Source organism: Glycine max, chromosome 2 (genome assembly GCF_000004515.6).
Source record: "Glycine max cultivar Williams 82 chromosome 2, Glycine_max_v4.0, whole genome shotgun sequence".
NCBI lineage: Eukaryota > Viridiplantae > Streptophyta > Magnoliopsida > Fabales > Fabaceae > Glycine > Glycine max.
In genome coordinates this window covers 9,366,099-9,386,836 of record NC_016089.4, presented here as the reverse complement: position 1 = coordinate 9,386,836, position 20,738 = coordinate 9,366,099, and the positions used below count along the sequence as shown (strand labels likewise).

The window sequence follows — 20,738 nt, the reverse complement described above, 5'->3', positions numbered from 1 at the left end:
ATCGTGTACAAATAGAGTTGAACTCTATTGTTCATCTCAAGTTCATGGTTAGGAAGAACTAAGGGAGCCATTGGTGTGGGCTTTGAGCTAGAGTCCTCTGCCCTCTCTCTGTGCTGTTCTTCGACATGAACATAGTATTTTCACAAAAGTAAAATATTGTAATACATAATGTCATGACAAAAGAAATCCAAAATATTTAAGCTTTTACAAATTATTGTCCTTGAGGCATTTTCATACTTTGAAAATGTTCTATGATTGTTTCATTGTCAATACCATAAAAAATTATTTTTCTCTATGTATGTAACCAAACAATCATTCAAGTATTCATCTCCCATATACTTGTGTATTCTATTCTTCACAATTCATTCTAGAGAAAACATCTTTCACCTGTTTTAGTTGTCACAAGAAAAATCAAAGCTAACTACACTAATAAGTATACCATTTGATACATAATATACTTTTTAGTTTTCACCAACATTTGATCATCAAATCAAACATCTCTGGTAATTGTTTCAAGTTAACTTTCAAGCCCATAAGTTCTACAAAAGAAAATTTTGATAGATAAACTTAGACAAACAAATCAATTTTCCTTATCAAATGCAAAAAATAAATCTCTTGCATTTAAACTTACTACACAAAGAAGTAACTCAATGTTCACCTCGATAAATCTATTGTTTAGCTTTTAAAGTTATCTATCAATCACTTGATAAAATAACTTAACTTTGAAAGTGATGGAGATTTAAAACTTTTTTAACTTTACGCTTTGATCTTCCTTCTGAAATGAATGCATCATCCATATTTGGAATGTTAGTATCTTGCTTCTCACAAAATAATGAAACTTCATTTAATAAAGTGTGCCTACCATCACCTCTTATGCTTTGTAATCTCTTCTTGTACACTCTAACCAATGTTATAGAATTTACAATATCTTGATCACTTCTTTGAAGTGCTTAAGACAACTCATTAGTGATCCCCAAGATATTCTTCATCAAGTGCAAGTTAAAAATAAATTCAAAAGAATGCATAGATTTTAATAAATGACATGTTTTAGCACATTGCTCTAAGCTTATGCCATATTTCTCAACAAATTCAAGGACATAAACCACTGAAGTAAAAAAGAAATTTAGCTAAGTAGTGTACCATAATGTGAGCCCCATCTTTTATCTGTTAGGGTTTCATGGTCTATTAACAAACCATATTTTGAGTGATAGTTTGTAAAAAAATTTGTGTCATTTTCATGTATTTTAGTGACAAAACTCACATGTGGACTTTAATTTTGTATTGTAGAAGCATAAGCCACTGAATTGAGTGATTGAGTTGGGCACTGCACATTTACTTGAAAAATTGAAGACTATGTCACTTGATAACAACCGTAATAAATTTATCATAGTCATGATAAGCAGCACAACCATGACAAAAATATAATTGTTTCTTAAAATTATTTTTTAAATAAGCACTTGGTTTAAAGTGATGCTAAAAAAATGTAATAAGAACTACTTTAACTTGGATGTTGAAGACACTATTTTGTAATAGTATCTTCAACATCCACCAACGCAATATTTGGAATCTTACTATTTTTAGAATTATATTATATATTTTTACTTATATATTATTTCTTATATTTTGATGCACCGATTAAGAAAAATGATAGAAAATCAATTAAGATGGTTTGAATACATATAAAAAAAAAAAAGATCAAAAGAGATATCAATTGGAAGAATAGATTATATGATATCTGATGGGCACCGGTAAGGTCGGCTTGTTCTTTCTGCTGGTAATGTGCTCCTAACCTTAACGGGTGATGCTACTTTGAAGAAAGAATGCGACAAAAAAATGTCAAGAAAGATTTTATGTTAAATAATATTTTTAAAGTTTTAGTTTTTAATCTTGCTAGAATGTGTCATATAATTTATGAAGCTGGCCTCATCTAATAGAGAAGAAACTTTCTTGTTGTTGTTGCATTTTTTAAATTTTGTTTTCATTTTTATATTTTTAAAATTTTATTTTCAATCTCAATATATAATTTCAAAACCATAATGATTCTTCTTTATTGTTATGCATAAATTTTGATTTTCATTCCTACAACTACTACAAGAAACCAATCTTCTGTACTTTTTTGAAACTATAAGATTCAAAATTAAATTTTCAAAGCATAAAACCAAAACCAAAACCAAAATTGAGAAAATTTACAAAGACTAAAATTGCATTTAATTATTATTATGTTTTTACTGTTATAAAGACAGCTCAATCCTTGATGACCTCATGCACATTATAGATTTTTTTTTTTTAAGCGGTCATGATCCTCTCGCATGAGGAGGCAGTATGGTGTACAACAATGCACACGTGAAAGTGTGGTATCAGAGAGGCCCACAACACACACAGATTTGAACACAGAAGCATTGCATTTTGTTTCTTCCGTGAGCCAAAGTGTGGTGGTGTCTGCTGTTTCCAAATTTGTTTTTTTTTTTAAACCTTGGATTCATTAAAGAAAAATAGATTTTAATTAATTTAAAATTCGATTAAAAGATAAGTAAAGTTTAATAAAAAATTATTTTTTATCAAAGATCAAATTTAAATAATATCCGAACGATTCAATCTTAATTTTGATTACTCGTGTTGAATTATTTAATTTTTTATTTCCTTAATAATCAGTAGTAATGCGGAAAATAAGTGTTGAGCCATTTCATTTTATTTTTTTTTTCAAATAAAAGGTTGATTTGATGTTGTTAGGTTGAAGACAACATGCTCAACTCACATTCGTATTATTACCAAGATTTCAAGACAACAATATCTGAATATCCATTAGTCTACCTTAAGAGTGGATACCAGCTGAAGGTTTTTTTGGCTTGATCGAGTACATTCAATGTTTCCCACCGTATCTAACCCTCATTTTTTTTCCTTCTTCTTAACAAGTGCACAAATTAAATGTGACAAAAGATTAGTGATTCTTTTAATACTTGGCTATTTAAGAGCTCTATCTATCTTATTATTACTTTGCTTAAATTATTTGGTTGCAACCAATTAATTGTCTTTATATAATCCCCTTACATGAGTTGACTTACTTTATGGATTTTTCATTCATGATGGAGCATGACATCGGTTTGGTATAATATAATTTGTTTCCATTCATAACTGCCCTTTAATCCCATTTTAAATACTTTGTATATAATAACTGCTAAACTAATTTGTTAATTATTTTCTAAATTATTTTAAAAATTAAATAGGTCTCTATATTTTAAAAGTTTGTTTAGCTATTCATTTGATTCCCTGCACAGTTTTTATTTTTTAATGCTCACTTTTAAAAATTATTGATTTTAATTCCTATGCATACATTTTTTAGTGTCCTGACACATACATTTTTAAATTCATTTCGATCCTTACAGTTTTGCATGGCAAAAACTATGTTGGGTAAGTCTTTGAGTAGCTTATAAGTTTTTTTTTATTAACTTATAAGTTGTTTTGACCAAAATAAATTTGTTTGGTAAATGAATTTATTTTTCATAGGTTATTTTAAGTAGTTTATTTTGATCAACTACTTCAAGTGTCTTCTGGAAAATAACTAGTTTATAAGTTATTAGTTTTTTTTCTTCTCAATTTTATCCCAAATTATGTTTTATCCTTTTATTTAATTTAAAAATTCACTTATTTTTTTTGTTCGTGATGAAAAGGACTCTCATGTCTAATTTTATGTTATTACGTGCAAATGACACAAATAACTATCAACTCGTCAATGATCATTCATGCATCTTGATGTTAGAAATTCTTTAAATCATATAAAATCTTACCATTATTTCATAGTCATGTAAATGAGAAATGTACACATGGAAGTTCTTATTGTACAAATAAAAAATAAATATTTAAAAAAATTATAAACAAAAACACTTTTTTTATTTTTTTGTTTTAAAATAATATAATTAATAAAGTATTTAAATGTTAAAAAATGATTTTAAACAATACAATTCTAATAAATTTAATTTAATTCAATTTTAAATTTTCAAAAAAATGAAAAAAAAATAATTTTACCATTTTTTTATAATACTAAATTATAAAAATTGTTATCCTACTTTTTAACCTAATAAGTTATTAGAAATAAAATTTAAATATTAAAAATATTGATATATCATTTATATTTTACCAAACACTTTCAATTAAATCAATTAGTTTCTACTAATTTTCAGCTTCTAACCACTAGCAAGCTGATCAGCATAGTCAAACACTAAAATAGATTAAAAAGTGTATTATAAATACTTAAACAAGTACCTTTTAGGTGTAACAACTAATAAGTATAGAAATCAAATGAATGATTAAACGTTAAAGATTATAACTAAGCCAATTAATAAAATTATTTTTAAAGGAGTTTTTAAATTAGACTGCCAATAAGGTAAGAACAAAGAACAAAGAACAAAGAGTAAGAAAAGATGATGAAAGGTACCATAATGACTACTCCAAGTTAATTAGTGCAAAGAACAAAGAGTAAGTAAGATGGATTTTGGACATAAGATTTGTTGATATAGCTATCATTATTATCCATGGTATTCCGATTTACATATATAGCCCAGCCATGAAGGCCAGCAACCCCATAGTACAAAACTTGTTATACTGACTCCCATGATATCTCGCCGTTTCTATTTACACTCCACCATTATGAATCTGAATAAGAGGGAGAAAGAAAGAAAAAAGGAAGAGATAAAAGAAACAAGACAAAAAAAAATATAGAAAGAAGAACTTTTCTTCCATTGCCATGCTTGTGTTGGACTTCTTCAAGTGTTGAAAAAACTAGTCATGCCAACAAAGGAGCATGACAACACATCTTCTTATAATGTATAGCCTTGCCCTTTGCTCTCTGAGGACTCCTCCAATTCCTCTATTGGATGATATCCTTCTCTTGGAGCCTGTCATGGAAGCACTATCCATCTTCATTTCTTCAATAAACTCTTTTTAGAATTGGAAATGAGGGTGTTCTCTCTTGAGCTTAATAAATAAACTTGTGTAACTTTGTGTGTGAGACTTGGTTTAGAATTGGGGAGAGGAGAGGGTACTTAAAGAGACTTCAGAGCGTGGTCCTAACACACCTTGGTCTAGTAAAGGGCCAGCGATGGGGCATGAAAAGGTGTGCAGTGCCTCCAAACCCACCAGACAGACACTAATTGGACCCCACCCTTACCACTTTGGAATCCATACCCAAATAAGGGGAAATTGATAAAAACAAATAAACAAGAAATTGAAGCCAAGCTTTCTCTCTTTCTTGCATATTGCCATGTCTCACTCTATACTAATCCTACGTGTATAGGCAAGGCACTACCCACCAGCATAATGGGTCTGTCATTACAAAAATAACGTATTACAAGTTACAACAACAACCTACCTAACATATGAATCAATTAGTGTGTGATTCTTTCAGAAGTGTGTGATTCTTTCAGCTTAACAGTAATCTGGAATTCAAGTCTTAAATATGTAATTATATTAAATATTTTGAGGGATAGTTGTATCGTTCATAATAATTCTGCCTACCTCAAACAGGATTTGTGTTCAGTGGAAGATAACTGTGATACACGGTCAAGTCCAAAAAAAACAAAAAACAACCTGCCCTCAATTTGTGCATGGTAGATGATTTGTCTGATAGTTCATGAGGACATCATGAGCATTATCTTTTTTATTTTTTATTTTATAATGCTTCTTGTTTTGTTTTCTTCTGCTTATCTTTGGTTGGATCCACATAATCAGGGAATTGACTGGTGGATAGGGGGTTGGTTTAGTTGAATCCTACATAACAATTCATAACAGAAATAACCATTAGAGAGTGCTTGGTCTTTAACCTTCATAATGGACACTCATGTGGAAAATTGGAAATGGCATGTATAAGTAGGGTGGGGGCTACAACTATCAGTCTATCAGCATCAAAGTTTGCATTTCCTTAGTTAAATAAAATTATGTTTATCCAATGCAATGGTACAAAGTCCAGAAATTATGCACATATTAGGTGATCACTCAAGAAACAAGAAACCGAATTTGATGAGCCTAACCCCATAATAAGGAACACTTGAATTTCCTTAACTTGTGCAAAGGAGGGGCAATAAGATCATCCAAATTACAGTGTTTGGCAGATGATTTGATGCTTGCAAAATCCAAATTTAACCATTTTGAGTTTGATAGCTGAGTTGAGTTATTGCAGTTACAAAATGTTAAAACTCGACTCCATCATTGATCACTTGAATAATTCCACTAATTTGATGCACTGCAGGTGCTACTTTGATCTAAATTTACAGAACCTCTTGACTGATGGGATTATATACTGATGCTTAGATACTTCAAAATTGGTAACGTATTCATATTCTACTTATACTAAGGGATCATTATCATAACTTCAACATAACATTTTGATTTAAATTTGACTATGATTTTGCTTTTCCATAAATTTTTCAAAGAGATTAAAGATTAGAAACAATGCCATGACAATGACAAATTAATATAAATATCAGCTACATTAAGAAAAATAATGAAATCAAGAAAATAAATTAACAAAATATAAGCAATCTATATAGATGTAGATATATATTACGTAATATATTGTTTTATCCATATCTTAATTTTAAAAATAATTATCGTATTTACATATTTTATTATATTATACCCAACAGTCATACTTGTAACCATGCAACATAGTGATATGCAAATTATGTGGATTAATATTTCAATTAGCACTATTTAAATTCTTTGGTCAATTGGCCTTTCCTTCTTTGGAAATACTAGTGGTTGATCATGGGATGAATTTTGAATTTAATTAAAGAATTGAGCTTGGAGATTTTGTTAATATTACTTTAAAATCAGTAGGAAAAAGCTGCAAAATTGATTTCAAACCAGCTAAATATGCGACATGATTCTGACAGTTTTGGAGGAGACAGCAAGAATATGGAAGAAACAATGAAATTTTTGCACGAGTTTAGGATGAGACTTTGAATAATAAGATCCTTTACACATGATGATAGCCCAAAGTTTTCTTTTTTCTGTCACGCTGCCTCTTCTCCTTAACAGAAAATTCAAAATACCATAAGAAGAAAGAAAAAAATATCCAAAATTAACAATGGTTTAATATCCCTTGCCCCAAAACAAAAGGAAAATAAAATAATTAAGCCAAAGTGGCTTTGCATAAGCCACAAAGCATTTTGCTAATGTAATGGATCAAAAGGGTAAAAAGTTATTTTTCTCCTCTGCAAACATCACATAGGGGGCCATGAAAAAAAAAAAGTAGCTTAGCCTGAGGACGTAAGTTTCAAGCCTTTGACTAAGATTCCATAACATGGGGGTATTAGAATAAGAAGGCACACAAATTTTTATACTTAGGTAAAGGCAAAGAAGAACATCTACTTGCTCTGCCTCGTGCTCTCCCCAAGCCACTTTGGATGCCAACCTGTTTTCAATGGCTTGCTCATGCAGTTTTAAGCACTTAATATCGAATTAGGCGCTGTGTCAGTGATTTTTTTGTTGCTTTTTTCATCTTCTTCCTGTTTATGAAATAGAGATTAGGAAGGGGAAAACAAAGGGAATTGGATGCTAATTTATTGAATAAATATAACATACAAAATTTTTAAACACCAAGTATTTTATGATAAGATAAGAGTGTGTTGGGCAAGATATTTAAATTAATTTTTAACTTTTTTAGTAGTTAAAAAATTTGTTTGACTGTTTGATAAAAGAATTTTTTTTGATAATTTTTAATATTTTTTGAAATGTTATTAAAGTAGTATTTTTTAAAACGTTAGTTTCTAGTTTTTTATATTTATTTTTTTTTTGTCCTTGAATATTTATTAAATTTTTTTTTAATCTTTTTTATTTAAGATAAAATTTTATTATTTTTATCCTTTTATATTTTTTAACTATTTCAACCGATAATTTATCAAATACAAATGATTCAATAAGTTTTTTCAGCTTTCAACTAATTTTTTCAAATATAGCCTAATATATTTCCTTTTTGAAAAGTTAAATAGAGCTTAATTATATTTTTATGTATAAATAATACATTTACTGACAGCATAAAAAACTATCACTAGCATAATTTTTATGATAATTAGTTTTTATTATACATTCAACTAATTAGAAATTGTGATGCACGATAATTTTATTAATTTTATAATAATTAAGTATTTTAAAATTAATCTCTAACATATAATTTATGATTGAATGATAAAGTAAAAGCTAATTATACTATTAATGCATTAATTTTAAACTCTACTTTTTATCATTTATTATGTTTGCTTGTTAAAGCGAAAAAAAAAATCAGATGGATAACAGCTCATTAAGTGAAGGTAAAACAAAACAAAACAGAGTTTTAGGAGAAATCATGAAAAATAGAAAAAACAACTTTTGACAAAATCACAATAATATTGTTTGATTTATGTAACCAAAACCACTTAATATATATATATATATATATATATATATTCAATAATATACATGTGGCATGGTTATAACTTTTTTTATTAAGCATGTGATTAGGAGATGAATTTTTATATTTATGTGTACAGAAAAATATCTATTTAGAGAAATTAATTTCTTAAATAAATTTTAATACCTAGAAAGGCTTGTGGACAGAGATATCCTATTTTTTTCTGAACGACAGAGATATCTTATATTCACCCAAAAATATATCCAATAATATTTTTAAATATTTAATAGTAGGATGTTACAATAATATCTTTTACAAAATTAGACTTGTCTTTCACCAATATCTTCACATCCAAATTATTATGACCGTTTGTAAGCGCCCCGTCTCCAAAGTATGTTTAGATATATTTCAAATAACAAGTTTACAATTTTCAGCACAAGTGGCATGAAAGCAATATATTCAAAATTATTAAATAGCACTGCTAGTAAAACTTAACCATTTGTTTGGAGAGAGGGAGAGGAAACAATATTTTTCATATATGGTTCAAGAGAGGAGAAAGAATAATAAGGTGAAGCCCACAAGAAAAAAATCAGTTTTTCCACTTTGTTTTTAGTTTTTACTCTATGTTTCACTTTCCTATTTCTTTTCCTGTATTTTCTTTCTTTCTTATATCATCTCTCATCTAAAAAGAGTGTAAGGGAATCATTCAACTAAAATGCCATTATATGGAATTATGATCATTAAAATAACCTAATTACTAAATAGCCTTATTACTAAAAATGACTCACGTAAAATTATAACAATTTTAAATCCTGCTCGTGTAATGCATTTAAGCTATAAGACATTTATTTGTTAATTTAAAATCGTGAGATGTTATAAATCTAAGTACTTTATTAAATTCTTACGAAAAAAAATTAAAATCGTGAGACTAATTGAAACAGTGGAAACTTAACTAGTACTACATTTGTAGGTAAGACAAAGGGTGGTAAAATTAATGTCTGAGATGCACTTTGATCAAAGTGGTCCAACCCATGGTATATCTTGAAATCTACCTCTCAGGTTTTTGTCATATCTTGAAACTTAAAAAAAGGTTCGGTTGTACTAAACAAGTCAGAGTTGCACGTGAAGTTCTCGTGATTCACAACACCATTGCCTGCATTATAATCAACATTTTAGTATCAATCTAATTGTTAACTAAACTTCCATTGTTTAAGCCACGTCTCATTTCCATTACCGTTGTATGTTTTTGCTTGTTTATTAAGGAACAACCTCTCCATATGTCCCTTCACCTTCAACCCACATGGCCATGTAAAGCTTGATTTGAAATTATTCAAATAGCCACCATTTTCTTTATTATATATAATAAAGGCATTTGTGTCTTCACTCAGTTGCTTATGATTTTGGGGGTATTTGGTTCATGACTTTGTGTCAAGGCTTTTATGGTTGTAGATTTTAATTCTTGTTCTCCTAAATTAAAATTTCAAATTTGAGCACCAAAGATGGAATGCCTGTATATTGTCCATGCTTTAAATTCAAAGTACTATTGTGTGAATGGCATGTTAAATAAGCTCTTGAAAAAATAAATTTGAGCACCAAAGATGGGGATGTCTGTATATTGTTCATGCTTTAAATTTCTATATTTGTATTTACCCGTTATATGTTCCGTCCCCGTTTTGATTTGATGCATCATAGAGCACTTTCATAAGCAAAACGAGGGTATAGTGTGGCAGTTACAAAGATTTTACCATAATTACAATAATAATATAGGCATTAGACTTCTTTTCTTTTTCTTTTTTTTTTTTACTAAGGTTCAGCTGTTATGGCTATCCATGCATAATGAATTGACTAAAAGCTGTTGAGAGGTGGCATAACCTTACCAAAGAAATTCAGAAAGAGTTTAGGATGTAATTACTTATAGTATTCCTCATGGCTTACTTAGGAAGAGCTTTAGGGGTGTGTGAACCTGTGAATTTAAGGGTTTGAATTACATGTTGAAAAATTAGTAAAAAGTATGTAACTTGAAACCTGTAGAGTTATTTTATTACTCTTCATTTAATCAAATACAGAACTTATCCTCTGTAAAACTTTTGAAACTCAAAATACCCAACATTAAAACATTCAACACTTGACAATTACCATTATACAGGGGGGGGAAATGAATAGGTTCTAACCATGAAAAAGAAAAATGAATCAGCCCCATTACTTTAGTCACTCGTGAAAGTACATCCAATATCAAATTCTCCATTGAAAACTTGAACACACTTTCCTTCTCAATCAAACAATAAAGCAAGCAATGGAGTAGTTTAACAGTGAGAAGTTACAATCTCTTTTCCTGCTCTCAAGTCTATGGGCAACAATGAGGTTTGATTTATTGATTTATCCTGTGGATGCACAACTGGCTAGAAGGAACTTTAAGGAAAGTGCCATAACATTTTTTTTTATCACGATTTCTGTTCATCCAACAAAACCTTTTGAAAATACATTATATAAATGTGGTTGCACGAGCAGTCAAAAGATTTCAGGTATGCATCCATCAGATTCCAGTTAGTTTATGGTGGTAAATACTAACAGTATAAAATTCCAGTTAGTTAGTTTTTTTTTTAAAAAAAAAAGTTATATTGAACATTGTTATATCTGAATATGATATTTTACTTTGATATACACACTATAGACAAAAAAATTTGAAAAAGAAAAATGGGTAATTAGCATCTACAATTTTCATTCCTCTCTAGGGATCCATCTGCTCCACCAAAAGCTTTTCCGGCGTCTTGTGAGCTCATCCATACTCTCATTTAAGGTTCTTATAGTTCTTATAATTTTCCTCTGAAGTTTAAGGGCTGAAGCTAGAGCATTTCTTGGTGCACTAGCCTTCTTTTTAGGTTCAATTTCCTACATCATGAGAAAAGAGTGATATAAGATCATAATTGATATTTGGATAACCTTAATTATTAGGGTTAAATATGTTTTTAGTTGTAAAAATAGAAATGTTTGCTTTCAATTCCTAAAACAATCATCTCTTTTTGGTCCATCATTTATGACAATGTATCAGGTGTGATCCTTGCCTTCCAAAAAAAAAAAGAATCATCTCCTTTTAGTCCCTTTGTTTTTGGAAATAGGGATGACAATCACACACGACACAAGAATGAGAGATCAAAATGAGACGACTTTTTTAGAGACTAAAAACAAATACGGCCATATTTATAAGGACAAAATATATTTAACCCTAACACATAACACAACAATGTCAAGTTATGAGAGACAAAGACAAACAATTGTAGTAGGACTGGCCATTATTTGTGTAGGTTCATTAATTTTGTTTTTGTGCCTTTCTCTCTTGTTATTACTTGTTAGGCTTAAATTTTTTATTTCTGTAATTTAGCTTTTTTTTCATTTTCATCCCTGGAAAAAAATGTTTTAATCTTTGTAAAATGTGTTTGTTTTGTTTTTCATCCTTAAAGTATTATCTAAAGCACTTCAAGGATGAAAAACAAAACAAACACATCTTGTAAGGACTAAAAAAAAATTACTGGGATGGAAATGAAAAAAGTGTTAATTTACAAGGACCAAAATTTATTATTTAAGCATACTTAATAACATGAGAAGATCCAAATCCTGATGAATATAACAGAAAGTGATTGCAAAATTAAGACACATACTCTCAGTTCCTGAAGCTGAGCTTCGGTGAATCCACCATCCTTCTGTGTCCCTGATTTTGCCATTAGCTGAATAATCCACCTAGCAGCTTCTGAATAATCCTGCTGAGTTGCACGTAAGAGCTGCAGTCTCAGTGTTTGCATGAAAGACAATGCCAACAAGCCTTCTCTGACAAAGTAGGGATGAGCTAATGCTGCTTTTGCACTCAGTCTTTGTCTTGCTTTGTACCTTACCATTGATTTCAGAAGTTCCCATCCTATTCCACCATCCAAATCCAACAACTCAAAGCCCTTCCTAAGTTCAGATCGAGCCTCAGCGGTTTTTCTCCACGCGACCAAGTCATAGTCACACCTCTTTAGTTGACGGTTGAATTGTATGAGGCTATTATCAGAACGTAAACTGGGGAATGCCTATAAGAGAATCGTATAAACTGTAAGCATTTTAAAATACCAGCTTGATCATATAGTTGGTTGCATCACTCTTTGCCACTTTTTAAATGTTTCACCTGATTAAAACAAACTCAGGTCCAGAATTATGAAAAACTATTCTACAAGGACCTTAAGTGATCAACACAACCAAAATACAACAAAGTGTAAATGCATAGCCAAACTCATTTTAACTCTAAAAATACTAATATGCGGTCTTCATTATCATCAAAGTGATTTATATTGCTAATATACGTAATATTCATATGAAATTTATTGCTGATAGACTGATTAGTTCCAATAATAGAAGCAGAAACAAGTTTTCAGTTTCACACTATTACTCTATTAGATACTTACCATTTGAAGAAAGATTAAACCAGCACTATAGATATCGAATCTGTCTGGTAAATTCAACTGTTTGAAACATGAAAACCATCATAAGTAATAAAAGCCAACATCAGTACATGATAAAGGAAGTTATATGCGTGATAATTGACCATGGATGGGTAACAAGAAATATTTAACCTGCCATAAGACTGGGGAAAGTGCAGTTGCAACCGGAACTGAGGGTGCTGATGGAGTTTGTGTGCTCATGATGTACTGTTCTGGTGCAGCATATCTGAAATGGAAGGATTGCACACATCATGAATTGCCTACAGTAGATATCATGTGTCTAATAACATGGACTCAATGAATATAATTTTTTTTTTTTTTTAATCTTAACCTTCTGGTTCATCAGAGGAAAGGGACCCTAACTAATCTAGAGTTTGACCAGGAGGTAAGTAAACTCTGGCCAACAATTGTTCCCTCCAAGGATCGAATTCGGGTAGTACCCGAACGATTCAACCTTAACTTCAACACATTAATCACTTATGCCCAATCACATACATGAATATAGTTTACATACAATACTTATATCTTCTATCATCCAAAAACCAAATGATGACTACTAGAAAAACAGCTCTAATTTCTTCTTTCAGAAACTACAAGGAAATTAATGATTGTTTGGGTTATCAATTTGAATATATAAAACACGTAATCTTCATTCTCTCATTCAACTACTGATCTTTTGCAGCATTTAGAGCTGGATGTTCAAACTTATATCTAAATTTTGCAGTGATATTAGTCATCAAATGAAAGTTAAAGCTTCCTACAATCAAATGAAAGGTAAATCTGTCTACAATAGACCTACAATGGATCCAATCCCTCCCTAGACCCTCCCTGGTGGGAGCTTTATAGCATTAGCAATAATATTTTGTTTTTGCCTATCCAAAAATAAAAAATTAAAACCAAGTATGTTGACGGAAACTATAATTTGGCTACTTGAGTTTTTAATGTCAAAGAAGATACCTTGGATCCAAAAGAAACTCCTTCGGAATGTAGTTGATGCCAACTCGCAGGTCTGTAGCAGCTCCAAGATCAATAATTTTGAATGTACGTGATTCTGAACCACATGGTTTAAAAAAATGTGAGCTAATTTGTACTGTGGACCCTTTTTGCATTGCACAAAGTTATGCAATCTTTAGATTTTTTACCTTCAGAGAAAATAACGTTTTGTGGCTTAATATCCCTATGCACAATACCAGTTGAGTGAAGACCATCCAGTGCAAACAAGATCTGCCTCATGATTGTTTGAATGATTCTATTTTCTCTTTCCAATCCTTTGGGCAAGTCTTGGACCTCACCCAAAATTAATGTTTCAACCTGAATTTTGTGGCACCGTCATTTATCTGATATGCAGACTTTAAGAAATCATGATTTTCTATGGGAGCATAAATTCAAATAGAATATAAGAACAAAATGCTTCAGTTCAGAAACATAGTGGAGTACAGTTAAAGAACATGAAACATTTTCTCACAAATTAACATTTGAAAATGGATGTACAATGAACCCCCACCCCCTAACTTTCTCACACAAGGAAAGAGGATATAGAATTTGTTTGGATAAAACTCTCATAAAAAACTTGCATAAAAACAAAATAAAATGAATTAACAAGATAAAATGAATCAAACTTCTCGCATAAATTAAAATCAATTTTGACAGTAAAGTTTTAAAATTGAAAAACTCCCAAGTCTAGATTCTAGGAGCTAATACAAATAGGTGCATACTTTGTTTCTTAAATGTAGCACAACTGATATCAACTTCATTAGAAAATTTACAGCCAAAATAGTATAAATTGGCAATTTATCAAGTACAACCAAGCCTATTAAATAGAGTACCAACATTATATGGAAAGTCTCTACTCTGCATCAAGTCAGCTAGGGTGGCATCCCCTTCAAACCGCCATATAAGCCAGTATTCAGCGGCTTTCTTTGAAGAGCTCTGCAAACATTATATGAGAACTTCTGTATTTGTCATGACTGATACTAATTGTTAAATGATGTGATGAGAATGTCTTTGATTTCCCCATACAAGTACAACAATGATACCCGAAATTCGTTAGGTAGTATTAGTTTTAATAGAGCAACACCTCAAGAAAACCATAAACAAAATCTGCACAGCTGCTTGCACAAGCTCTTCGTACACGCTCGTTCATCCAAATTTCTACAGCACCATATTCAGTTGCTTTCTTCAAGACTAAGTCACCTTCCTTCCAGTGAGAACCAAAAAGAACCATAAGTCATAATTATACAGGTCAAGCTGTCTAAGACAGTGAAATCTCACAAGCACATAAGCCATATCAACTTGTGGGTTCCTCATTTTGTTTCCTCAAACCATGAGACTCAAAGCAATCAAAAGTGAAAATAACACTAACACAGACAAACACCAGACATGACATGGACAAGGGCACCCCAATATGATTAATGTTCGTATTCTAGAACACCGCATGACAAAAGAAATTAAATATCAACAGGACAAAAGATTTAAATTGACAATCAAGATCTGTATGTTCACCTCCATATGATTATGAGTTTCACAAAAAAAATAAATACCAAGAGACATTAGCTTTTGATACTTTGTATTATATTATGTCTCAATCTGACTGTTGTGGATGATAAAAAAAAAATTGAATGTCTTATTAAATTACCAGTGTCCTTTAAATGTCTAGCCTATACTGGTGTCAGCTCAACAATTTGAGCCAACAAAAACAATTTTTTTAATAAGACACTTGTTGATATGTGTCATATGAGTGTGTGAGTGTCAGAAACATGTCACAACACCATGACACCTCAAGTGGGGAGAACTGTCTTTGCTTCATTATTGAAAATTAATGCTTATCTTGAAATTAACTTGTGTGCATGTGAAGTAGTTCATAAAAAATGCAAACAAGAATCAGCAAGTCCAAAAGAACAAGTGGAAATTTTCAAATATTTCTTCAGGAGCTTCCAAATACAATATAAAATAATACCTTTGAAGAGGGTTTGTTGGCCAGTGACACTCTATAAACAACTCCAAATGACCCCTCCCCCAACTTCTTCCCCAGAACAAAATCATCCTGCCATCATAAACCAACCTCAGTAACAACTACTAAAATCATTAAATCAACAACTCTATAAACAATATTGTATAAAAATTGTCGAGCAGCATGACTTGTTGTAAACCCCCTGATACCACCTGTGTTCGATTACTACGAATCGAAAAAATAATATCATATAAAAATTTAAAAACTTCAACTTGAATTCACATGCCTTCTTGTAAGTGGGTCTGAAGAGCCTCTCAACAAAAGCAAGAACAAACATGTCAAAGAAACCAGGTGCCACACCAGGTGTGGCCCAAAGATAAGAAAGAGTCCCCAAAGCCAGAATCACCCCAGGGACAGTGAGTGTCAAGCCATTGGACTTAGGAAGAGTGCTCCGATAGATCACATCACCACACTGCATCACACTGCAAGGAAGTCCAACCCCAACACCCACAAAGAGATTATGAACTGTGTCAAGCCATTCACCACCCCCTAGTGCAAAAACTTGAACCACTCTTGGTGGGTTTGAGACACCGAATAGTCTTCTTTCACTGCATTGAGGCTCCCCCCAAAAGGGACTAATTCTAAGCCTCTGTCCAAGAAACAAGGACTTAGACTTTGGTCTGTGGGGTTGTTGAAGCTTTGTCACTCCTACTCCAATTCCTATAGTTGCCATGCCAGTTCAAAGTTGGCTTTGGTCTCTGTGGGAGAAAAATCTTGAGAACTTCACCTGCTATATCTGCTTCAATTTTAGACCACAATTTTTTTCTTATGTTTTAACTTAATTTACGACCGTAATATAAGATATGATTTTGTGTTTATATATATATATATATATATATATATATATATATATATATATATATATGTTGGCGGTTATGTCAGGTATTTATTGTGGATGTGGTGAGTTTGGAAGCTTGGAAATTGGATTGAGGATGATATACGCCACAAGGAACACGTAGATACTGCTGTGGTTTGGGTTGGACCTACACGATTTGCTTATCTTATATACTTGCTTAGACGTTTCATAGTCTCTTCAATCAGTTCAATGGCCTTTCTTGTTTAGTTTCACTTCTTTTTAGTTGTTTTGTTAGCATTTTCTTCTTATATAAAAAAAAGTTTAATTATTGTTTTAGTTTTTAAATTTAAAGGATATGTTTTTTTAATCTTTCAAATTTTAAAAAAAAAAATAGTCTCTGAATTTTAACATTAATTTTATTGGTCTTTTAACATAATAAATTTGATACTTTTATGATAATTTTTAACATTTTATGATTGTTTTTTAACCCTATGTGACAGATTTAAAATATAAATTCAAGTTGTTAAAAACTAAAAATTAATTTATGATAACTACATGTTATCATAAAGTATTAATTTATTATATCAAAAATTTAAAAAAAATTAATCAAAATTTAAGAAAAAAACAATTATAAATTTTATAGATTAAAAAAAAACTCCAAATTCAATATCTAAAACAGTAATTAATCCATAAAAAAATATAGAAATATCTACTACATTTGTTATTCCAGTTATTATGATTTAAGCCCATCTAAATGGTTCATGTTGAGCATTTGTATATCTAATAGAGTTATACAACTATATAATTAGTTTTTAGTGTACCGTTACATTATTATTATTCAATTGAAAATCATTGTTAGTATGATTTTTTAGGTAATTATTGTAAAAATTAATAAAATATTTTTTCAATGACCGTTAAAATTCTTCAAACAATCAGTAGATATAGACTATTTACTCACCAATTATATATATATATATATATATATATATATATATATATATATATATATATATATATATATATATAATCGCATTATTATTATTCAAAAGAAAATTTCACAGGACAAAAGTTGTCTTTTTAAAAAATAATCTAAAAATAAACTTGCTAATATATTTAATAAAGAGTTTTACCTAAAAAAGTATTAAGATAAATTATCATAATTAAAAAGATAAATAAAAAATTGTTAATCTTAGTTTTTCTTCTTCCTTCTTGATCATTACCATTAAAAAACACAACTTCTGATCCATCAATGAATAAATTAGTAACTTCAATAATTTCATTCTCATCAAGTGATCCAAACTTATATTCGACAATTAGTTTTTTGATGATACTATGAGAAATTTCTTGAAAGAAGACGAAGATTACTATGAATAAATACAAGATCCTATGTTCGAAATGTTATTATTTTAATTTGATTTGATCTAAATTCTAATCTATTATTATAATTTAAAATATAATATTTTATCTTTAAGATTTTTAAAAAAATTTAGGAAGCATAAATAACGTGAACAGGAAATAATAAAAAATATAATCTATTATTATAATTTAAAATCTAATATTTTATCTTTTAAGATTTAAAAAAATATGATTTTGAAAAGAAAAATAACAAAAATTATGTTGAATCATGTCGAAGGTTAAAAAAAAAAACAAGTTGGACACGGGAAATATGTGTCCAACACATGCGGTGCATGTCCGTATCATCAGACCACTATTTGGAGCTTGCTTTACACGATTTTACCCTATGCACACTTTAATCTTAGAAGATAAACGGTGGTTAAGATTTATTCATTTTTTTGGGCTAGATACAAGGACTTGCCCCAACATCCATAATGGGCGTACTTATACCAATGTGCTAGGTACCCAATTAGTTGGGTTGGGCTGTATACTACCTGACCTTGACCCAATAATGAAGTGTGAATGGGCATCTAATCTAATCAATGTCTTGCTCTGCTTACACAGTAGCTTACCTTTCAATATTCTCTCCAGTCCTATCACTATGCTATATATACTATTGCGAAGGATTTTTAGGCAAACCAGGTACTCTTATTCTCTATTGGGTGTGGCTATTCCCACACAAATTTTCTGCAAGTTTACCTCCAAGTTTACAATATATATACACATATATATATATATATATATATATATATATATATATATACAAAATTACCCTTGACGCAAACTTGTTTCCATTGTATTAGAGAGGTGTGACTTCACAATATACAATTGAAATATGTTTTTGTTGTGTTAACTTTTTCATAAAAATTTAACAATGAAAATATATTTCTATTGTGTTATTCTTTTACACAAAAAATAATATTGTTGATTATTTTAGACAAAATACACAACTTACCTACCTATCTAGAAATTAACACAATGGAAACATGCTTCTTCTATTTAGCTTTTTAGAAAAAATATACAATGAAAATTTATTTCTTTTGTGTATTTAATTTTATATATATATATATATATATATAGTCCGGAATAAGATCAAACGGACAAGTGAGAACTAAGAAAGATGGAATATGGACGATCAACATATGTTAATATGAACAATTTAAATAAGCATATGAAAACTTAGAACATCAAAAACATTATTAAAAAGAAAACAGAAACAGCGATAATACGCACTGAATCTGTTAGGGGGAAAGAAAAGAAGAGACTGAAGGGGCGGTAGTCAGCACATGATCAATAAGAAGGGAGAAGAGAGATTGATGTGTCATTATTTTCTCCTATTTCTTAACCCTTTTTGTCACCATTTTAATTACTGATTAGCCTTAATTGTCAAATTAATTATGCAGTTTTATCATTTGGGCCAACTAGACTAATTTTGTGTTTTTAATTTAATTTCATGAGAATTATAAGTAATTGGGTTTGGACTTGAAGAGAGCAGACAATTTTATTCTACCAAATCTTATCTTATCCAGATTTTATCTCATCTAGATATTATTTCATCTAGATCTTATCTTATCTTATCTTATCTAGATTTTATTTCATTTAGATTTTATTTTATCAAATCTTATCTTATCTTGTCCAGATTTTATTTTATTTATAGGCTTGGACTTAAAATAGATTTGTAAGCTTTGGGGTTGAGAACCTATATAACAGCACCAAGGTTTTAGTTTAAGGAGTTTTTTCATTTGGAGTTTTTTTCGTTTGGAGGGAATAATTTGAGGTTTTGCAATTCTAGTTTTTACTGTTCATGCGTACTATTCACGTAGCAATAAAATTCGTTTTCCGCTTCAATATGCAATTTCGTTTTGCGCTTCAATCTGCAATTTCATTTTTTACTGATTAATGGAAGACTAAGTATCCAGCGTTGTTTTCTCTTGAGGATCAAGCACAACTCTCTTTTAGGTTTTATTATTATTATTGAATTCTGATCAGTTTTTCCTCTTCACCAATTACTTTGTATTTGTTGTTATTAATCCATGCATGCTTAGTACTTGATTAATTGTCTCTGCGCTTAATTTACGTTCATGTTTAATGATCTGTTTCTTTCATGATTAATTGGTGTATGTATTGCTTAATCACATAATGGCAGTCTTATGTTAATTTTCGCTTAGTAATTTAATTTAAGGTTGGATTAAGTGGTTGAACAAGATAAATTCTCGTAACCTAGGATAAGAGACTTCTTGTGAATCAAGGGGAAACAACATGTTTTAATTCTGTTATTTTCTAATTAAAATTTGATCGTTGTTTAAATTACAAAAACAAACAACCCCCTCCCCCCCCAATTTGTTACTGTTTTATTACTATCTGTTATGAACGTTTGGTTGTTCATTGCTCGTTGGGAGACGACCTAGGATCACTTCCTAGATACTGCATTTTTAATGTTTATTTGATTCGGGTACGACTTCGATCAGAGATGAAAGAAGGAACTTGAAAATTTATTTGAAAAAGAAAAGCTTACAAAAAGAGTTCTCAGAGCCTTTCTCTCTACAAGCTACACAAGACTATCTATCTGAAAGGGTACCTCACAATGGAATTGAGGACTCCTTTTATAGACATAATATTTGAATTGTAGCTATAGTACATGTTACATGACTAGAACTATTTCTACAGAAAAAGTAAAATTGA

The 20,738-nt window shown here is 30.2% G+C and overlaps 2 protein-coding genes across 2 annotated transcripts; both read right to left on the bottom strand.

Moving 5' to 3' along the window:
• Positions 1-4,487: 4,487 nt before the first annotated feature.
• Positions 4,488-5,029, bottom strand: LOC100802712 (uncharacterized). The gene has a single exon (XM_006574820.4). It carries the CDS (start codon positions 4,918-4,920, stop codon positions 4,777-4,779), a length of 144 nt encoding a protein of 47 aa, XP_006574883.1. The 5' UTR covers positions 4,921-5,029; the 3' UTR covers positions 4,488-4,776.
• A 5,985-nt stretch (positions 5,030-11,014) lies between these two features.
• LOC100810714 (serine/threonine-protein kinase STN7, chloroplastic) lies at positions 11,015-16,682 on the bottom strand. Its single transcript, XM_003519998.5, has 10 exons — positions 16,092-16,682; positions 15,812-15,898; positions 14,933-15,052; positions 14,686-14,784; positions 13,998-14,166; positions 13,813-13,906; positions 12,988-13,081; positions 12,820-12,876; positions 12,040-12,447; positions 11,015-11,272 (listed from the first exon to the last, which is right to left on the bottom strand). Exons 1-10 carry the CDS (start codon positions 16,536-16,538, stop codon positions 11,102-11,104), a joined length of 1,746 nt encoding a protein of 581 aa, XP_003520046.1. The 5' UTR covers positions 16,539-16,682; the 3' UTR covers positions 11,015-11,101.
• Between the last annotated feature and the right edge of the window lie 4,056 nt (positions 16,683-20,738).